Source organism: Theobroma umbraticum, unplaced genomic scaffold (assembly GCF_002168275.2).
Source record: "Theobroma umbraticum cultivar Fairchild unplaced genomic scaffold, ASM216827v3 scaffold_44.0, whole genome shotgun sequence".
NCBI classification, from domain to species: domain Eukaryota; kingdom Viridiplantae; phylum Streptophyta; class Magnoliopsida; order Malvales; family Malvaceae; genus Theobroma; species Theobroma umbraticum.
This window is the reverse complement of record NW_018397255.1, coordinates 10,747,743-10,769,305: the sequence shown is the minus strand read 5'-3', so window position 1 is coordinate 10,769,305 and position 21,563 is coordinate 10,747,743. Positions and strand designations below refer to the sequence as shown.

The following is a 21,563-nucleotide window of genomic DNA, read 5'->3' as shown; positions in this document are numbered from 1 at the left end:
TAAAAAGTGAGTGAAATTATTTGGTAAGCTTTTGTAAATAAATCTGTTAGTTGAGAAGTTGTATCTATGCAACAGGGCTTTATAACTATTGCAAGTACTTTTTTTTGAACAAAGTAACAATCAACTTCGATATGCTTCTTACTTTCGTGAAAATCTAAATTTTTACATATATTTTATTTTTATAATTGGATGAGAGGGATTCGAATCCTACTCTTTAAGTAAGAAGATAATACACCAACCAATAAATAAATGCTCAAATGCAAATTTTTACATAAACTTAAAATTAATTGATTATCACATCTCAACTCAAAAGCATTGGAATGATTAATTCCAAAGTCTTGCAAAAGAAATAGCAGCCACATTATCTCACAAGTGGTAATTAGACCTGTCAATATAGGCCGGCTCGGCCCAACTCGGTCCTAGCCCTTGTGGGCTGAAAAAATATGGGCAGGGCCGGGCCAGCCCATATTTTATATGGGCTACAAAATGTTCAACCCAGCTCACCCCTTGTTAGCTCATGGGTCGGGCCGGACTAACCCATTTTTTTCAAAAAAAAATTATTTCTACTACTCATCAATACAAGTATACAACTATACTATGATTTAGTCCATAAATTAAATAATAAAAACATATTACAAATAAATAAGCAAATACATTGCATCAAATATAAATAAAATTTTAAATTTTCAATATTTAACACAATTAATTTTTTTTTTGGACTCGCCGGGCTGGCCCATATTGACAAGTTGGCAACCACGACTTAATTTTTTTTGAACCCACCGGGCTGGCCCACCCGTTTAGGCTCGGTTTTAATATGAATTTAAATTTTTAAGCTCAACCCATCTCATATTTTAAAAAAAATGAACTGACCCAATGGGCCAAGCTCATTTTGACAAGTCTAGTGGTAATAGTCGTGGCTTTATGCTCAGCTTCAGCTGAACTTTTTGCCACCACTCTTTGCTTTTTTGACTTAAGCTTACTAAAGATTCACCAATAAACATTGCATAACGTGTGACAAATCTTTTTGTTGATAAGCATCCAGTCCAATCATTGTCACAATAAGCTTAAAGCTGTAATTCTGATGATGATACCTTGGCCAGGGAAGCGCTTCAAATACTTCAATATATATTCTACATGCTACCTACAAATGTACAATACCTAATTTATCCATAAACTATGATAGATATTGCACCCCATACATAATTTCTGACCTAGTGAATGGCAAACATGATAGTTTTCCAGTCAATTGTCTATAATTGGAATTATCCACTAACAAATCTTCATTACTACCTATGATAATCTTGTGATTATAATCCCTTGGTGTAGATGCAGGTTTTGCTTCCAACAAACCATGCTTTTCAATTAAATCTAATGCATACTTTCTTTGGCATACCAAGAAAATATTTAGGCACACCAAGGTCTTTTAACTTGGATGTAGACTTTTAAAACTGTTTTACTTCCTTCTCAACTTGAACTGAAGTACTTTGCAATAAATATGTCATCCATATATACCAAAAGTGCTATAAAATTACAATCATTAGTTCTTCAAGTGAATAAAGAATAATCTGACTTTGATTAAACAAAGCCAATCTGCAATAAAGTCTCTATGAACTTAGCATTCCACTACTAAGAGGCCTATTTAAGACCATAAAGGAACTTTTGAAGTTTACATACCAATTTATAACCATGTGGACACTCCTCATTAACTTCAAAACCCTGAGGCAGCTTCGTGTATACATCCTCTAAAAGATCACCAATCAAGAATGTATTGTTAATATCTAACTGAGGTAACATCCACTCATGAATTGTAACTAATGCCAAAAATACCCTTATTGTTTTTTACTTAGCTACGAGATTGAAAGTGTCCTAATAATCAAACCCCTTTTTTTAGTTGTAACCCTTATGCCTTAACATTGCCTTGTATCTCCCAATACTTCCACCTACCTCAAGCTTCACCTTATACACCCATTTACAACCTATTCCCCTAAAGTTGTTAAGCATAGGTATCACTACCCAAGTATTATTCTCAGCTAAGGCATCTAACTCAGATTTCATGGCATATCTCCATTGTGCATGTTTGACAGCTTCTGAATAAGAATTAAGTTCAACAATATAAGACTAGGTTGATGTGAAAACTTTGTGTTTTGGAGAAAGTTGCTCAATAGGCAGGCATTTATGAATAGGATATACTAGGATATGCTATGACATTAGAAGTATAAGAGGGCAATGTACATTGATAAGGTTCTAGGTATTTAGGAACTTGCCTAAATTTGATGCTTTTTCTAAGATTCTGGTTTTGCGGTGAAGATGAAAGATGAATAGCAATGTGTTGATAGGTTGAGAAGGATCTGTGATAATGTCTTGACAATGATTAGAATGATCAAAATTAGTATTGGAAGGTGGGACTGTTCCTTGACAAAGGTCAGAATGTTGGGTAAAATTCTAGTTTGAAGAGATAGGAAGAGAATTTGGTAAACTGATTTTATTCCATTTCCTTTTAAAATGAATACAAGTTTTTTGTATATATACATATGGTTATCTAACTCATCAAGAGTAATTACAGTTAATTAATTACATGCTTAGAACAGATTTTTCAAAATCATAAATTATAACAATCTTTTCATATTTTTAGACCACGTTTGGTTCAAAAAATGGACAAAAATGAAATAAAATAAAATAAAATAGTTATTATGTAATTTAGTATAATAAATAAAATAAGATAAAAATTGTTATTATAACTTATTACAGTATTTGATTGGTAAAAATAATTTTGAAATAAGAAATGAATAGATTATAAAAAAATAAAAATATCTTTTATTATATTGACATTTATTTTCATAAAAAACAAAATTATCCTTATTATAATCTAAAAACATATTTATTCCAAAAGAAAAAATTATCTATAATTATATTTTATCACATATTTATCCCAAATGCAAAACATTATTATAATTTGCTCACATATTTTTACAAATGGACAAAATTATTCTAGACTATAATTTAATCACACTATTATACTAAATGTCAATTGAATTTTGTGTATAAATGCTTATTTTTAGTCAATTCTTCACATATTATGTATCATTTTTAAAATATTGTTTAGAAGAAACATTGGAGAAAAACAAAAAAAAAACTAGTAAAAATAGAAAATCATGTAGAGGCAAATAAAATTATTTATATCAGTAACATTTCATTCTCAGGATTATTTTTTTTTTTGCATATAAAGGGACTGTATTTCACCAGTTTAACTAACAAAACAGTCAACAAGAACTGCATTCGTTGCCACATAGGATTTTCTGTACAGAATTTACATGTCAAACAAACCTGAACATTTAAATCTGACACAAGTATACACAGCCAGTCGAGGCAATGATGATATTTGTTTTACAAGTGAAGCTCTAGCAACTAACCCAGCAGTCCCAGCTATGTAAACAGAAAACATGTCACGAATAGGACTTGGTTTGATCTTCAAGCAGAAAAGCCAGCTTCCAATGCTGTTAATATTGCAACACTATCAAATCTAAAATTTCTGAATGTCTTTCCAGGACCAGTGTTAGGTGGGTTAGCATCAGATGCAAGCGTATTAGACTGGCTCTCCACAGTCATTGAGTTGCTTCCTATATCACTGTTCTTGGGAAGTTAAACACGTACAAGTTACATAACCCGTAATTCATACATTGATGTTTGTCCAAATTGCTAAATCAGTTACAATTCTTTTATTCAAATTAGAAAGATGATCTTTCATCTCTTTTTTGTTTTTGAAAAAGAAGTAAGCCATGTATTTTGATATATTAAACAAATAAAATGAATGTCTTCATAACAAGAATGATAGATATCATGGCTCTTTCTCTGAAAGTTTCAGTCCTTCTAAAAGGGTTAGACAAGGTGACCCACTCTCTGCCTATATTTTTGTGGTTTGCCTGGAAAGGTTGGCTCACAGTATTAAGGCGGCTGCTGTACAAGGACTTGGGAAACCGATAAAATAGAGTGGAGGAGGCCCTCCCCTTACACATCTATTTTTTGTGGATGATTTGATACTTTTCTCTAAGACATCCATCTCTCAAATGAAGATAATTAGAGATGTTCTTGCAGATTTCTGTATATGTTCCGATGAAAAGGTAAGTGTTGAGAAGTCATCATTTTGTTGTTCAAAGAATGTCTCTCTTATCTCTCATTAATGAATTATCGGTAGCGTCAAGATTCATGTATTCAAAGAATATAGGGACGTACCCAGGTGTGCCCTTGAGATATGGCCGCAAGGAGGCTAACTTATTTCAGTATCTTGAAAAGAAAAAATCAGAAATAGAAAGTTCATGGAAAGCATCCACACTTTCTTCTGCTGCTCGTTTTACACTTACGAAATCTGTCCTCTCGAGGATTCCGTATTACACCTTGCAAACCGTATTATTACCAGTGGCGACAGGCAAGAAAATTGAAGCTCACTGTCATAATTTTCTATGGGGTGGAGACCCCAATTCTAGAAAAGTTCATCTCATGAAATGGAAGGATGTCTGTAAATCAAAAAAGGAAGCATTGTTTAAAATCCATGAATAAGGCCTTTATTATTAAAGCTTGTTGGTCAATAGGGACAAAATCGAATGCTTTATGGGTGAGAATCCTACGGGCAAAATACATCTGAAGTTCCTTTATTTTTCCAGATGCAATTAGCAGGGCGAGTGCTTCTGCTTTCTGGTATTCTATTAGTCATTTGTGGAGGGATTTTTAAACGCAAATTAGATGGACCATTGGAGATGAGATTAGAACCAGCTTTTAGAAGGATAAATGGGCTGGTGATCATCCATTAGGAGAAGCTGGACAATTAGTATGATTTTTCTTTTTCTTTTTTTTATGATAACAATAGTGTCAAAGAATTCATTTTACCGAATGGAGGTTGGGACACGAGCCGAATGGTTTCTCTTTTACCAACCGAGGAACTCAACTTAATAACAGAGATGATATCGCCATCCCTTGGAAATGACTTAAACAAACCCTACCGAGCTTTGTATTCTCATGGGAAATTCGCCACTGCCTCGACATATGAAGTATTATGTGGAGAAGCGAGTTAGGATATGGAGAATAAGTTTGGATTGTGGAATTTGGCTAGGAAATGGCAAGGACCCGAACGCATTTGTACATTTATATTCTACTGACGAATAAGGAAAAAGTACAGAAACATTTGACTAATGACCCTTTTTGCCCTCGATGTCACTCTACAGAGCAATCGATTCTACATGTGTTAAAGGACTGCCCTTTTGCTATTCTGATGGAGCTATTCTAGTTACTATTTCTAAATCAACTCAAATTTCAAATCGTATAACCTGCCTATGAGGCTATTTTCTTAAAAATAATTTTATTTTAAAATTTTTTTTAATTAAAAATAGGTAAAATTAAAAATAAAATTATTTTTAAAATAACTTATCTTTGAGAGATTAAAAAATTCATCCCTAAATTTGTTGACTCAAATAAATTAATTTATTAGGTCAAGATAAAACAATAAAATCATTCAATTATTTAATAAATAAATAGATATGTTCATAAGTCGAGTTAAACAAGACTCACACCAAATTTATTAAGTTTTCCTTTTTTAATATCAAAGTGGAGCTCAAGTTGTAGGCTAACCAAGTCTCCCTTTTTAAAACCTGAATTTAGCTTAATTCATCTATTTTTACATATTATTTATTATAAAAATAATAAAATATATTTTTATATTATTTTAAATATTTTTAATCTATTTCAAAATTAAAATTAAATAAATGTATGCTCTTTTTGTTCCAAATTATTCGTGAAGTTTAAAAAAAGTTTTAATTTTTACGTATTTAATATTTTTTATAAAATTGATGTTTCATAATTGTTAGTGTTAATAAATAAAAAACTTAAAAAAATATTATATTAATAATAAAATAGTCTAATTGAGTCGAACCGGGTAAATCTATGCCAAATGCAACCCAAATGAGACCAAATCTGCAACTCTGGGCTGCTAGCTCGGGCCGAACTTGAATTGCAAGAAATGTAGAAGTTAATAAGAACATTTCCGCCTTTTCTTTTTTATATTACTGCTGCAACTTGTTATATTTCTTCAAGAATCATTTCCCCTCATCGTCATCGAGTGCCTTACTGCCTCCATGGATCTAGAGGAAAATCTGGAATCACTCTCACTCCAAAACAGCGACCAAAGCCAAAGTAGAGAGCTATGGAGAATGAAGGTAGCTTCGAACGTCTTCTTCATTTACGACGACGAAGATGGATTTGCAAACGCCATCGCCCAAGGTCTCTGCCCTATCCCCTACCCTTATAGTAAAGTGTAAGTCCTCTCTCTCTCTCTCGGTGATCTTCATTCAAAACCCGGATTAAGAAAGCTGTCTTTTCGATGTTTCTTTCCTTTCAGCTTTGAGTTATTCCACCTCGGATTACGGGAATACGACCACAAATATCTAAATTTGACTGGTTCTGTGGCTCAATTGAGGGATGAAGACAATGCAAAGGTACCATCTCTTTTGCGATTAATTTCGAAATTCTTTTTTGAATGTAATGTTGTGGGTTTGCTTGTAAATTTGATTATAAATGAGGAGTCACATCAAGCTACCTCTTTTTGGAAGGTGTGTATCCTGGTAAAATAAGACGGAAAATGGATTCTTCAGATTGTCATTTTCAATTTTTAGGTTGGGTTTCTATATTTCATACATGAGTGGTTTTATATTTTTGGGTATATAGAAGCTCATTAGGAAAGGAGGGGGCCCTCTCCCGCCTCATAAACCAATACCATCTCCAAGATTCAAACCTTAGATTTTCAAGTTGAAAAATTTCGAAGTTCTAACCTTTAGAGCGTTCCCTTGGGGGCTAATTTAAAAATGTTGTGATCCTGCCTCTTTGATGGTTTGCATTTTAGCCCACTACTGCATATTTAAGTACTTTTAATTGTATTGTTGAATGCCTTGTGGAAGTCCATAACTGAAACATTGCATTCTTCTCTTTCTCACTAATTTACTGCATTAGCTCGAATCCTACATGATCTACAAAGAGGTTGCGACATTTTAAAATTGGTGTATGCAATATTCTGGACTCAACAGAAATAAAAGGGAAAGGCATGGAGCTGTGGTTGGCTGAGGGTGAGGAAACAGGAATGTGATTTAAGGACTTGCAGAATAAGGGACATTATCTGAACTGAATATAGTTTTGATGAGTGTCACTGGTTGAGAAGACGTATGGAATGGATTCGAATATTAGCTGGCATGCTTTTCCTTTTAAGCATCTTGTCATCAAAAACTTATGAAATATGGTATCATGTATTTGGCAATCTTAGTGGTAAAATAATCAACCTTGAGAAAGATTGTTCCTTCTGAATAAAGAATTAAGGCCATTTGGCCTAGTATGGGTGTATCAATCCACTGCATCATTGTTCCTGAAATTGTCGGTTGATTGTTTCCTTTGCCGCATAAAACATCTTAGTTTCATGAGCAAATAAATGTTTTATGGAAATTTTATCTTCCCTTTTACTCTGTTTCAGGCAACAATGGTGATGCTACATCATTTGGAGCCACCAATACTGTCACATGCCATAAATGCAATTCTGGCTAAAATAGCAGATGCTGAGCACATATCATCTACTGTACCCACTATCGTAGCCCCTTTTCTTGTGCCAGCATCAAAGCTTAAGTTGGAAGGTGGAAATTTAACAACAAATAGCAACAAGCTTCCTCTTTATGGTATTCAAGTAGGCCCAGAGACCGATGTAAGTCGAGTCATTGCTGCCAAAACCCAGAAGCCTCCTCTATCTTTGCAAATTCATTATGAGCCTTTAGCCTGCTTTCTTCAGATAGTCCGTGCGGCAAACTTGCCAACTTTTATTATAGTTGGGCAAAGAAGCCAAAGCCCATTTAATCAAGCTTTAATTGAGGACCTAGAGGTATTCATTCTTTGGCAACTTTAAGCAAATGTGATAATGACTTGAATAGGTGAGCAAGGATTGATGTGGGAAACCAGATCAGTACTGCTTTTGCCCTAATAAAGGGAGTGATGCATTACTTGTTAATTGATTTCAATTTGTTCCTGACATTTTAAAAAGGTTTTGAGATTAATTTGGATGTATTGGAAAATGGTTTTTCGCAGACCCTCTATGAGATAGGAGAGCTCATGGCAAGCACCACTGGCACATACTTCCGCAGAGAGCAAACAAAAACTAATTGGATTCCAACAGCAAAGTCCGGTAGTGGTGGTCGAGAGCCATGGCGTGCATTCTATGGTTAAGCGTCAAGTTGTTGTAGGAATCAGAAGCTGAGGTGTAACCCCTATCGACGTGTGCAGGCAGTATTAAAACTCCAAGGCAGATATATATGTATGTATGTATGTATGTATGTATGTATATGGAAGTGTAGTAGTGCTTAAAACGTTGATCGTATTGCCTAGGCTGTCTAACATGTTTTATTTATTGTCGGATATAGTGGGAAGTGTAGTGCTTAAAACTCCAAATGTTTTCAGAGTATAGAATTTCTCTTTTCATGCATCATATTTTTGTGTTTGCATATTAAAAATGTGTATAAAAGCTTAAGGGAATATTGACTGTGAGAGAAAAGGACAGCAAGACAAGAACGAAGGAAACGAAAATAGGTGTGTGAGTTTTGTGTGTTACTCTGATGCACAATCAATGGTTGATTATGTTTTGGTTAATCTAGATAATAGGCGAATTGGGAAAGTCGAATTTTAAAAACTTGAACAAAGTTTTTAATTAATGTACATAATTAATCATGATCTTGTAATTATAAAGACAATGACTATTTTGTAATTCAGAAGCTTCTATCATAAAAGTAAAAATATAAAAAAAATAATACTATAAATAATTCGTTAAAAAATGAAAAATAAATCAAACATAATAGAACATGTTGATTCGTTGCATATATTGTATGTTTATTTACTTATGTGCAAATCACCTTCTTGCCTTTTGTTTTTATAAAAGAAAATTTTTTTATAGAAATGACAACAAACTAGGATTCTAATGAAATTAACCTCTATATAAGAAAAAAAAAACCCTCTATATAAGAAAATTTATCATAATCAGAAATTAGATTAAGAGTTTTATAATAACTTTTAAGTTAAAAAAAAAATTAAACCAAACATGTTTTAAATAAATTTTTGAAGGTAAAAATTTAAAATAATTTTTAAATTATTTAAAATTTTTGAATAAATATTTATTATTTTATTATATTTAATTAATTTTTATATTTTTATTTTAAATTAAATAATTTTTTATAACTAATAATTAATTAATTAACATTAATCAAAATATTACTTGTGGCATTGAAATGGAGAACAAAAAAATACCATGTAACCATTTTATCATGTCACATCAATACAAAAAATTAATTAATATTTTAAGTAATATTAATTAATTATTAATTATAAAAATTTATTTAATTAAAAATAAAAATATAAACGTTTCATTAAAGGTAATAAAAAATAAATATTTATTTGAATTTTATAATTAATTTAGAGACTTTTTCTTACTCATTATGTTTAAATTTTTTTTAATATTTTTTCATTTACAAAAAATTAAAGTAATCATTCATTTATTTAATAAATAAATTGCTTCGTAACATAAATATACTAATAAAATTTGAGTTAAATGGCTTTCCATTGTTTTTGCCACAAACAAAATCTCATTTCATTTTTATTGCAAAAAATAATGAATAAAAAAAAATAGGTCCACTCTCCACTTCTAGTAAGTATTACATTATGTTGACGAGTAAAGAGCGCACACAAAGCAAAAAAAAAAAAGGCAGAAGGAAAGGGCTTGCGAATTCAAAATTTCTTCAGGATCTTTCCCGCACAAAGCCACTCACCAGTCCCCACACTCCTGCTGAAACACAAGGAAAGAAAAGATGTATTTCAATTTCTGAACCCTAATTCCGAAATTTTCCCCAAATTTCCCCACTCTCTCCTCCGGAAAAATGGCCTCCAAACTCCCCGACGAACCCCCCTGCAACACGCAGGAGACGGACGAAGAAACCATCGCCTTCAGGAAGAAACGGTCGCGGCGCGTGAGCTTTGCCGACCGCGAGATCACCTCGGTCCATATCTTCAAACGCGACGACGACTGCGAGACCCCGCCGGATTCCACTCCCAGGCCAGCTTCTGACCGGGATAAGGCAGTGCTTGGTCTCTTTAGAGATTTGGTGGATAGTGATGATTCAAACGGTGGTGATGACGATGAGGATGAAGATAACGACGTCTTGAGCGCGAGAAAGTCGTTCTTGAGGCCGATGGAGTCGCCGTCTCCCGGTGGAAGTAGCACAGTGGGGTCTGCTACTTCTAATGATGGTCAGTTTGGGTTGCATTGTTAGTTTTTAAGCATTTGTTTTAGTTTGGCAAGAGTTAGGGTTCAAAATTGTTGAGGCGCCGTTCGGTTGCTATTTTGTTATTGCCTTTTTGTTTCAGAAACCAAAATGCAAAACGTGCAACTTGAACATAAGAGCAAATACTAATGTTTTCGATAGCTTTGGTGAGTAATAAAATGTTCTACTTTACCTTATATATAATAATTATGTTTGAACGTGAGTTATGTTTTCATTTTTTGTTCATCTTTGATCAAATATGAATTTTCTTTTCACTATTTGTGTTTCATTTCTTAGCAACATTTTAAGAATCAAAAAGCAAGTAGTAAAATAACACTCAAACAAAGCATTAATATACAACGCCTCATTGCTTAAAATTTTGTGAGATGAAAAGATATTTGTCTCCCGTTATATCATAAATCTAGTGATTTAAGCTAATGAATAGAATGGTTAATGCTAATAATTGCCATGTTTTGAAATGTTTGTTCAAATGTCTTATTGCAGAAGACAACTTTTTTGGACCTGTGTCTGCAAACTTTATCCGACCTGGAAGGTTGTCTGATTCTGCTGCTTCAGATGATAACCATGATATCACAATGGATTCAACAGCATTTTCAATGCATTTTCGTAGCATTGTGCGATCAGAGTCAGGAGATCTCACTACCTCAACAGGAGTTAGTCTTGCATCTGAAGAGAAGACGCCTTGCCAAGTTACCATGTCTTCTGATCCGGAAAATTTAATGGTGTTAACAGAGGTGAAGAAGCTAAAGTCTCCATCACCTGTGCCTATTAATAAGTATAGTGGTGGTAGAGATTCTAACGACATGAGTCTTGTTGGAGAAAGCCTGCATAGGTATGATTACGGCAGACTCTCTCCCACATTAGAAGCACTTTTGGCAGAAGGCAGTAAGGAGCTTAATGCCATCCCTGCTTCTGATTCTACCAGTCCAAAGTTATCAAGGATTGAATTGGCCATTTCTCATGACAATGGGAATGACTGTGTGGAGCCCTTACATTACGGGAATTCAGAGCCTTTCATCATTAATAATAATGATATGTCTAGTAATGGTGTTTCCACTGCTCAAAACAAACTGGTTGAGGCAACATGTGATTTGACAACCGTTGTTATTGATCAAATAGTGCATGACTGCTCGTCAAACCCAAAAGATGGTCCAGTTGCTGAAGATTTTTTCGATTGGCAAATCCATACTCCTAATCATCTGAACAAAGTATGGCTCAATCTGATGTTACTTAGACTATTTTTTTTCCCAAATATTGGTTATTTTCTTTTTAATAATTTAATTTGGTATCAGGGAACAATGTGCGTTCTCCTAATAATCTAATTTTACTCAGATTGTTTCTTTTTAGATTTATTAGTTATTTCCTTTTTAATAATTTCATTTGGTAGTTTAAGTAGATTCACATGGGGTGTTGTTACATGATTGAATGCTTGGAGTTTTCATTTGTAATATGCTGCTTTTTTTTTTCAATATTTTGGTTATTTTCTTTTCAAGAATTTAATTTGGTATCAGGGAACAAAGTATGTTCTCCTGTCAATCTTATGTTCCTTAGCTTGTTTTTTTCTTTTTTAAATGTTTTGGTTATTTCCTTTTTTTTTTAATTTAATTTGGTACTTTCATTAAATAGATTCACATAGGGCATTGTTACATTATTGATTTCTTGGAGTTTTCATTCACACATTGGTGCTTTGGATTTCACAATTTTCTATCCTAACATCTACAAGATCATTTTCTTTTTCTTTTGTGAGATTTTAATTTTATATTATTTAGGAATCTATGTTATGCAATGGCATGTCAAAGATGCAAGTATTGCACTTGTCAACTTATGAAGGGTTATTGCAGTAGCTTTCACTGACACAATTTCATATATTTCTTCCATTGACACCCTTAGTCGGAGATGGTGAATAGAGATTTATATACTTTTTCATTGTTCAGTTAGTATCTGTCAGTTCTTCAGGAAGAACTAAGGTATGGATTTGCACTCTTTTTTAATTGTTTCCATTTCAGGGGAACAAGGATATTACTGAAGTTATGTCTGGAACAAGTGTGCTGAATTCTGAGTTGCTTGCTGTTACTACTGGTACCCCACAAAACCAGAGTAGTGAAGCTGTTCAGGTAGATTTGTTCAAACAGTTTGAATATGGAAACCAGCCTCCAACTAAAGATGGGGTGAAAGCAAATTCTGCTCAGGATGAAATACATACTTCGAATGTTGGTCATGCTTCTAATCAACTGCATGGGTCTCCATTAGCTGGGTCCATATACTCGATATCTGCTAAAAGACAGCAAATACTTCTGGATACCACAAATTCACCGAGATGTGCACTATTTGTTACTCCTTCCCCAAAACACCCGGGTTCTATTTTGTCTAAGGGAAGCATAAAACAAGGTGGGAGTGTGCCATCCATTTTGAAAAGTAATTCCAAGTTAAAAATTCTGGAGCCTTCTCCCTGTGCTTCTGCTTTCAATGATGGAATGGTAAAGTCAAAACTCAGATTATCAAAGTCTCTTTCTTCTAGAGCGTCTCCGTTCAATACCATTATGGAGGAACTGAGTGAGAGTTTTCAGTGCCAACAGGCAAATGCCCCCATTATTAATCTAGAGAAGCAGTTATCCAGTGTTGATCTGAAGAAGGGGAAAGTAGATTGCAATGGTCTTGGGACTCCAAAGAACATCAGTAGTTTGATTCAAGATGGAGGGACCAATGGACTTGGAAAAGAGAAGGAATATAATGACAAATCTACTGAAAGAATGGTCACATTTACTTCACCATCTAAGTTCACTCACTCAGGAAAGAAAGTGGGGCATCATTCTTTGACACCAGTAGAACTTTTAGATGGGACACTAGTAGCTTCGACATTTGGAATACGTGAAGATAAGAGAGATATGGGTACACTTTATAAGCTTGTTTCTCCTCTGGTGGACAGGTTAAATCAGTTGTCATCAGCAACAAAATACCAAAGCCCTCTTTCTGGCAATTTAAAGCTTCAACATCAGGATAACAGCACCACTATTGTTTCTAGACGAGAATGCAACCTAGTAGAAACAGTTCCTATCAGTAACTATTTAACTCCAACAGCTGAAAACAGAACACAGTCCGGCTCACCTCTTGTTAAGATTAACAGTTTAAAAGACTTTTGTCTAGTAAAGATGGTGGATGAAAGAGAGAGTAATGGACTTGATTTGCAGAATACTTCTAAAACCTTGAGGAACTTCCCTGATGATGTTGCCCTTGAATTGCAGTCAGGAAGCCATGAGAAGAATATCCAGACTGCAACTGAGCCAACCCAGTCTCGTGGACAGATGAAGGTTTCTTCCACTTCTGCTTCCTTAGATGCACATGGAAGAAGTAAAAATGAGCCGTCTCCTCGAAAGGTATATGTCTTTCTCTAAATCTTCTCTCATTCTAAGTCACAGTCTACTGCGATCAAATCTTTGCCCTGTGTTTTGATGTCAATACTAGCCTCAGTGCTTCCTAGCTCTAAATTCATATTAAAGCTGACATTTAAAGTCTGGTGCAATAATTGCTCAGAGCCCATCCAAGAACAAGCAAACTCAGAGTCCCACTTCAAAAGAGCCAAGTTGGAGCCCATGTAGGAAAGAACTGCATGGTGATAATATTCAACTCTCTGTTGCAAAAGATGTGGTATCTCTTAACTGCAGTTCAGCTTTACAAAGGATTGAAGACTGTCATCAAAGATTTGTACAGAATTCAACTCCGGTCCAAGACATTAAGAACTCTTCAAAAAGAAAAAGGACAAGTGAAGAAGTAGCTCTTCCAGATGTGCATCATGCAGATAAGCGTAACAGTATCCAGCAGAGTCCTAAATCTCATAAAGTTGGAGAAAATTGTGCAGAGCGTATGTTGGAATTTTATGATGGAAGTGATAAAGGAAATGAAAGGATTGAAGATGGCAAAACATTGAAAAATTTGACTGATGTATGTGTACCATGTTGCCTAATTTGTTGCATATCCAGGTTTGGTGATATATGATACAAAAATTTTACTGTTACCTTTCCTGTTGAATTTGATTAGATCTTATATTGCAGATTTCTCTCAAACTATCCGCAGATACAAATCAGCTACTGTCTCCGTCCTTTGATAAACTAAATATAAAAGTGGTACATACCTTGTTTTTCTAAATTTTCTGTGCCGGTCTAACATTATTTCGAAAATGCAGGATATAAATAATGATAACATCTTTTCCTAACCTAAATTCCCACGTAACAGTTCCTGTCTCCTTTTTTTTTTTGTGCCTCAATAATTTGAATGTGCAGATAAACATGATGGAAGATATATTGATTCATCAGCAAAAGGTTAATCTATGTGCGATGGTTTGTTCTGAAATTCAATCCCAGCTATGCTCGGTAAGCAACACTTCCAGCCTTTTTGTATGCAGGGCTGCTGCTTGCTATTCCGACCCTAATAACCAAACTAGACTAACATATTGCTGACACTGCTCCTATATATTGCTGTTGGTAGGCATATGATCAATCCAGCAATATTTGGCATAAGAGGTGGTTCCACTTTATCCACATGTCTTTATTATGAATGTGACTGATATTGGTGTCTGTAATTACCATGCAAATGGTTCTGCATTACAAGTGGTAAGGTTGCTGAAAATGATGCCCTTGCAGAGTTGCTGGGACAAGACCATTGCTCTATAGAATAGTCTATGAAAAGGCTAAATTGCAGTTGATGCATGTTCAGCGCGAAAGATTGCTGGTATTTGCTTTCCTTTCTGTTTTTCTTTATCTTTTTGGTTACTAATATTCATTCTGCTCAAATGTGTATGGTTTTGTTGCCTATAATCCTCAATACAGAAACAGGTACAGTTACTGAGAACCAGAGTTCAGGAGTCTCAAATGTTGAAGTTAAATTGTGTCAAACTTCCACCTGTGTCTGCTGAAAAAGACACTCAACTTGATGATAATTTACGTTCAGTTAGAATTGGAGGCAATGTTGAGGTATACTTATCTGTTATAAGATGTGGATCTATTCTGCATGTTTTTTAGCACTATAAAGGTTGATATGGCCATGTTGCTGCTTTAATTAATTTTTTATCTCATTCTTTTTAATTTATATGCTTAAATGATTAAAAAGGAAAAAAGGTACTGCTCGAGAGACTAATATTATGTCATGCGAATGGGAAACCATGTTTTATTTTAAATGAAATCCTCGCTGGGTTCGTATGGCTCCCAATTTTCATTGTAATAATGTGTTTTAATTTTGAGCAAAGCCCATTTGAGTGGCAAAGAATTTCCTTTGACTAATTCTTTTTTGTGTATCGATCATATTTTGTTGTTTTTGCAGCTGGTATAAGCTATATGTATGGTCTCAAACATATAGCAACCTAAGCTGGATGTAGAATTATATTTATTTCCCTCTTTGACATTTTAAGATATCTCAGTAAAGAAGAAAATTAGAGTTAGTATCTTGGAAGATTATGGCTCATTTTTGCTTAAAAGTTTCATTAACTTTATTTGGAGTATGATATTATAGTTTCTTGGATGATTACATGATCTATTTCTGTTTGATGACAATATCTGCATGATTTATATGTCATGTGATTGTTCAGAAAAAAATAAAAAGATAATCTTTACATATTTTGGGTATTGTCCTCTATATATTATGAAATACTACTAACTTTCAGCATAAAGCGTACCAGAGGCAGTGGAGGACTCCACCATATACTGTTGCTATGAATGATGCTAAATATCAGTAGCATCTATCAGCTATAATCAAAACCAGCTGTTTAAAAATTAATATGATTCATCCTATCTCTTCATATGTCGTGTATTACAGTTGAGTTTTGCTCATGCCTCTTATAATGTTTTAAAGGATCTAGATCATTAATTTTGGTTTATTTTTTTGTTCTTTTGCTACGTTTTCTTTGTGTCATGCCAGGGATCCAGCGATAAAGTTACCACAATGAAGCATGAGGCTGAAGCTCTGGAAAAGAAAATAAAAAATTTAACCAAATCTTTTCACATTTATTGCAAGATGAAAGGAGAACCAAGTTGTTCTGACACTGTTGATTTGGTTAATGATCATATGAAGAAGAGAACTTGTTGCAGATTTATACGCCAGGATATGCAGGTCTTTTTAACTCTTGCTTTTATTCTTCTCAAAACACACTGGAGATTATTTTATGAATGAGACATAACCTGTCTGTTATTTCATCAGTTGTGGGAGGTTGATGATTTGGAGAATAGGAATGGCCTTCACAATCTTGTTCTCAACTACCATGGGTTCATCTGTCAGAGGTTGCTTTTCGATGTATTTATCTTTGACCATAACTTGTTTATGTCAGCAAAGTTTTACATTTTTTCTTATATTTTGATGATCTGCAGTCTCAAGTTAAATACTGGTCCAATTTCAAGTATTATTGTTGCAAACAAATTGAATGATATAAACATCACTAAGGTACCAAAGTCAACGATGTAACTGAAGTCCACCTTTTTGCTTTTTCTTTTCTGTTTCATTTTGTCATGCTTATCTTTAAAGTTTGATCTTGTTCATTAGAACTTCCCAAACATGGATGCTTGCTCGGCATTTGCATTTGTCTTTAAACATGAATCCACTAAGAAGCATGTTGGGGCCAAAAGTCTAGCACAAGAAACACAAGTAAGTACTTCTGTCTCGTAATGTCTTGTGTCTCCTGCTTTTCACTTCTGATGTAAACAAATTATTTTAGTTTAATTTCTATAAGAAAAGTACACCATGCTTATGCTTTGCTTATGTTTGCCCTGGAATGAAGCTATAGTACATTCTTTCAAGTTTCGAGCAAGTGATTCTGTGGTTTCTTGCAGTTATATTTGCTCTAACCTGTTGAACTTTACTCAATACTTGTTCCCGGTGTATCTCAGAAATTTCAGAGTATTTCTGGACAATTGCAATGTTTGAAACTATTCACTTTGTTTTGGCCTGATTATGCAGAGAACGAGTTTACTTTTGACAAATCTGCTAGATGTGGTTGAGGAAGTACAGATAGCGCAGTTAGAGATTAGAAATCTGACACTAACAAGCTTTCATTCTCCGTCTGGTACTCATTTGTCTCTTTATCATGTTCTCTGAAGTTGTGATGACATGGCGTAAATTCTTGAATCAATGGCTTAGGAGAATTTGACATTTTATTCTTATATTCGGGCAATCAAAGTAGAGATGGGTGACCGGATTGCATTTCTTGTTGGATGTAATTCTATTAGAAGCCTATGCATGTTTATCCTGCATGAAACTGTCTTATTTATTCTTTTTTTTTTTTACTGATTGTGTGGAGCTGATCAATTTGGCCTTTCTAGATGTTGCTTTTATTTACTAGTAGTAGAATGAGATATACAATCCTACAACTAATAATGGTAAGATGTTTATTTCCTTGGCTCTTTCTTCAGTCAGTTTAACATTTTCAAGGTAAAGTCTCTTAATGATAAGTGTGCAAGACCATTCAAAGTTTTAATGCTTCTGTCCTATTTGATTACTTTGTTAACAGTATAATTGTAAAGAGGTTTGGGCATAGCCCGTAAATGGCTAACCAAAGTTCAATCTATGTTGTGTAAGTTTTTTTGCACTCATGTTCCCAAAGAGACAACAGTAACTTTGCTATCATGGCTTCCTAGTTGCCTTCTGCCTCTTGATTTCCAGAACAGTTATGACTCTTATCATTTATGCAGTTAGTTTTTTTTATTAACTGTGTTTATTACTTGGTTTTTTTGCTGTCCTAAATTCTAAATCATTGTAATATCAATTTGCCAAAAACCTGTTTTGGTTAGAATGCTCTGTTGGCTTGACTTAGTTACCATTTTTCCATTCTCTATATGTATGTGCAAAATCGACCCCCAGTCCTCTTTCTTCTGTCCGGTTTTAAGCCTTAACTTCCCAAAGAACATATATGGTCAAATTGAAACTTGATAGCACTCCTGGTTTGCAGCTGAGCAGCTGGATTTGCAGCTTGCTTTCATCGATTTTGACAGTGGTGTAAAGGTGATGATGACTCTTGACGTGACATGTTTGAACTGGTAAAGTCCTGCATAGATTGTATTTTCTACTTTTTCTTTAATAAGCATTTTGCTAATCTGATGCTTCATCGTACAGCTGAATTGCCTGAATTGGATTTATGATCTTTTCATGTGGTTGAGAAATTTATAACAGATGGAGCATTGATCTTTGCCAAAGTGTTTGTAACTGTTTTGTGCATTATGTTGATTTTTATATTAGTTTCTATGGATTGGTTCAGTTCATCAATTATTTTAGACTTCCAATTAGTCTCTTTTTTTTCTTATCCAACAAAAAATGTTAGCAGTTCAAGCAGTCTGATGTTTTTTAGAATGTGAGTTCAGCTTGCCTAACTTTGGATTAACTGGTTACTGTTTCTTCAGTGTTACATTATTAATCTTGTTATAAAAGTGCCATTGGTAGTCTGTTTTATTTAGGTAACATTTTCTTCAGTTGTGGTTCAGATTGTAATTATGAGTGAACTTTGGATAACAATTCTTAACAAATTCAAGTAGATCTGTAATTGTCTAAATATAAAAATATTGAATTCTGGAGACTCTTAGGTGACTGCTCATTGTTGTATGTGCTCTGATCATTGTAAAGCATTACACTATGTATCGATGGGCTCCACGGAAGATAAGTTTACTAGTAATTTGTCAAGTAATCAACTGACTTCTCTTATCTCGTGGTTTCTTAACAGTGGAGTTTATCCTTCAGAGGTCCTACCTTATAAGTTACAGACTCCCACCGCTGGGACAGAAAACTCACAGCTTCGACCACTCTCAGCTGAAATAAAAGCTGCAGTTGGTAACCTTAGAGCTGGACACTCGAGGATTATAAGGCTCTGTAGGTGTGTTTCCCAGGTGATGCGATCTTGGGGCAGGTGATGAGTGTTTTTGACATCCGTCAAGAAGACAGTAGGAACACCAAGAAGTTGTTGTTGTTGTTCTCCCTGTTGCTCGTTCGAGCATCGTGTTCTGTTTCTTTGTAAATAGTAGTACAAAAGTGATGACTTGCTGACATCTTTAGTCACTGGTAAATGTAAGAACAATTTTTTGTGGTTCCGTAAATGTATGGAGCACCTTAAAGTAGCCAGTTCACCTGAGCGCAGTGACATGGAGGTGAAATGCACTCTATAAATACTTAAAAGGCTGTATGAAAGAAATTGTTGGGAACAGGAGTGTAACGTTGTGGATCAAAGGCGCAGCCTCCTGAACAGTTAGGGCAGTGTATTTTCCCAAATAAAGGGAGAGCCCTGCTAACGAGGTTAGCTTATCGACCTTTGAAACGAGGTAAGCTTGTAGTGAGGAATAAAATCTGACTGGTTGAAGTGTCTACATCATTCTTTTTTGAAATTCTAAACACTAGGGCCGCCAGATTTATATGTGGCGTGGACCATTGAAGGCCAGCGTATGATGTTGAATGAATGTGTTCCCTCGAAAATCTCTTTTGAATGTGAATATAGCTTTTGTCCATACTTGGGATCCAGTCGAACTTTGTTTCAGAGTATATACAAAACTGGGTCGCTATTCACAGACGTGGATTATTATTTGAAAGGCCACGTGCAGCAGCTATGTTGTTTTGGCTGCCGGGTTTCAGGGACCAAAAAGTTTGATAAACCAGATACTCCCCCAACACTTTTTCCTGTCTTCAAACAGAAGAAGATTAAAAAATTGAAGAGAAGAAAAGAAAAAGAAAAAGGGAGCCAGACAAATCTACTTCCCCCCCCCCAAGGAAAAAAGAAGGGTTCTCTTTCTCTGATCTGTTCTTAGGTTTGATGCAGAGGAGCTAAGCTGTTCTTTCATATAAGAACTCTTCTCCCGTTTTCACTTTGTGTAAAACATTTACACGAGACACAGAGGAGAACCTGGCGCCGGGCCGGAGCGGGCCCGCGCGCGCCAGTGGGCCCGACGGGGCGCCGGCGGCCGCGCGCGGCGCCCGCCCCGCCGGGCGCCCACCGAGCGGTGCGCGCCGGCGCACCGGGCGCGCCCGCGCAGGGCCGACGCGGCCCGCAGGCCCGCGGGGGGCGCGCGGCAGCGCCGGCGACGCCGACGGCGGCCGGCGCGCGGCCGCGGCGCCCGCGACGCCCCGCCCACGGGGCCCCGGCGGGCGCGCCGCGCGCGCCGGCCGCGGGGGCCCGGGGCGCCCGGCGCCCGGCCGTCCGGCGCCGGGCGCCCCGGCCCCGGCCCCCGGGCGAGGGCGCGCCAGGCCGCCGGGCGGGCGCGCGCACGGGCCGCCCGGCGGATGCGCGCAGGGAGCAGCCGACCCGGCGGCGGCCCCGCCGCGACGGCCGCCAGCCGCGGCGGCCGCCGCGGACGCGGGCGCCCGCAGCGCCGGGTACCGGGCCCGCCGGCCCGGCCCCCGGCACCGAGCGCCGGGCGGCGGATGACCGCCGGGCCGCCGCGCGGACGCACGGCCCGGGGCCCGCCGGGCGCCCGACACCGCGCGGCCACCCGCGGGCGGCGCCCCCGCCGCGGCGCCGGCCGCCGGCGGGCGGGCGCCCGCCGCGCGCCCCGGGGCGCGGGGCGCGGCGCGGCGCCGGCGCAGTGCGCCCGCGGCCGCGCCGCGGCCCCCGCGGGCAGGCCGCGTCGGGCGCGACACGGCAGGCCGGGCCGCGGGCCCCCCCGGCACGCGCGGGGCGGGCCGCCCCGGCCCCGCCGGGCGGAGCGCGCGGGCAAGGCAGCTCGCCTGCGCGGCGCCGCCCCGGGGGCACGGGCGGGCGGCAGCGCGTCCCGGCGAGCAAGACGCGCGCCCGCCGCCCCGCGCCCGCGGCGCGGCGCGCCCGGGCGGAGAGCCCGCCGCCCGCGGCCCGCGTCGGCCGCCGCCGGCCGCGACCGGGCCCGCGCAGCCCGCCAGCGACCGCCGCGCCGCGGGCGCGGCCAGCGCCGGCCACGGCGCCGCGGCCGGAGCGCGGCGAGCCGTCGCCCCGCGGAGCGGGCCGGCCGGCCCGCAGGCGCGCGAGGCCGTCGGCGCCCGTCCCCCCGCGGGCGGGGGCGCCGCTTTCTCGACCAAAGATTAGCTTGTGCTATTCCTAGTCTGCTTCACATTAGCATGCTGCTTGAATCAAAAGCTAAGCTGAGTCCCGGGTATAACTTGATTCTCCAGGACAAAGTTATGGTTTCGCTTTATTCCCCTCTCAGCTCCAGGTTGCGCACGGCGGTTGGTTTTGGTTAGGTGTGAAACCCGGGGGCGGCGGAGTCAACATTTTCCTATTTCCTGCTCAAA

The 21,563-nt window shown here is 37.7% G+C and overlaps 2 protein-coding genes across 2 annotated transcripts; both read left to right on the top strand.

Annotated features, from left to right (window-relative positions):
- Positions 1-6,033: 6,033 nt before the first annotated feature.
- Positions 6,034-8,503, top strand: LOC110409452 (period circadian protein). The gene is made up of 4 exons (XM_021418799.2): positions 6,034-6,301; positions 6,386-6,482; positions 7,505-7,903; positions 8,107-8,503. Exons 1-4 carry the CDS (start codon positions 6,123-6,125, stop codon positions 8,242-8,244), a joined length of 813 nt encoding a protein of 270 aa, XP_021274474.1. The 5' UTR covers positions 6,034-6,122; the 3' UTR covers positions 8,245-8,503.
- Positions 8,504-9,768: 1,265 nt separating this feature from the next.
- LOC110409074 (uncharacterized) lies at positions 9,769-19,922 on the top strand. Its single transcript, XM_021418307.2, has 16 exons — positions 9,769-10,311; positions 10,830-11,554; positions 12,353-13,720; positions 13,878-14,285; positions 14,396-14,467; positions 14,624-14,713; positions 14,829-14,863; positions 14,984-15,071; positions 15,170-15,313; positions 16,254-16,445; positions 16,533-16,612; positions 16,700-16,772; positions 16,872-16,973; positions 17,286-17,391; positions 18,274-18,361; positions 19,039-19,922. The coding sequence occupies exons 1-16, from the start codon at positions 9,942-9,944 to the stop codon at positions 19,223-19,225; spliced, it is 4,128 nt and encodes a 1,375-aa protein (XP_021273982.1). The 5' UTR covers positions 9,769-9,941; the 3' UTR covers positions 19,226-19,922.
- The last annotated feature ends 1,641 nt before the right edge of the window (positions 19,923-21,563 follow it).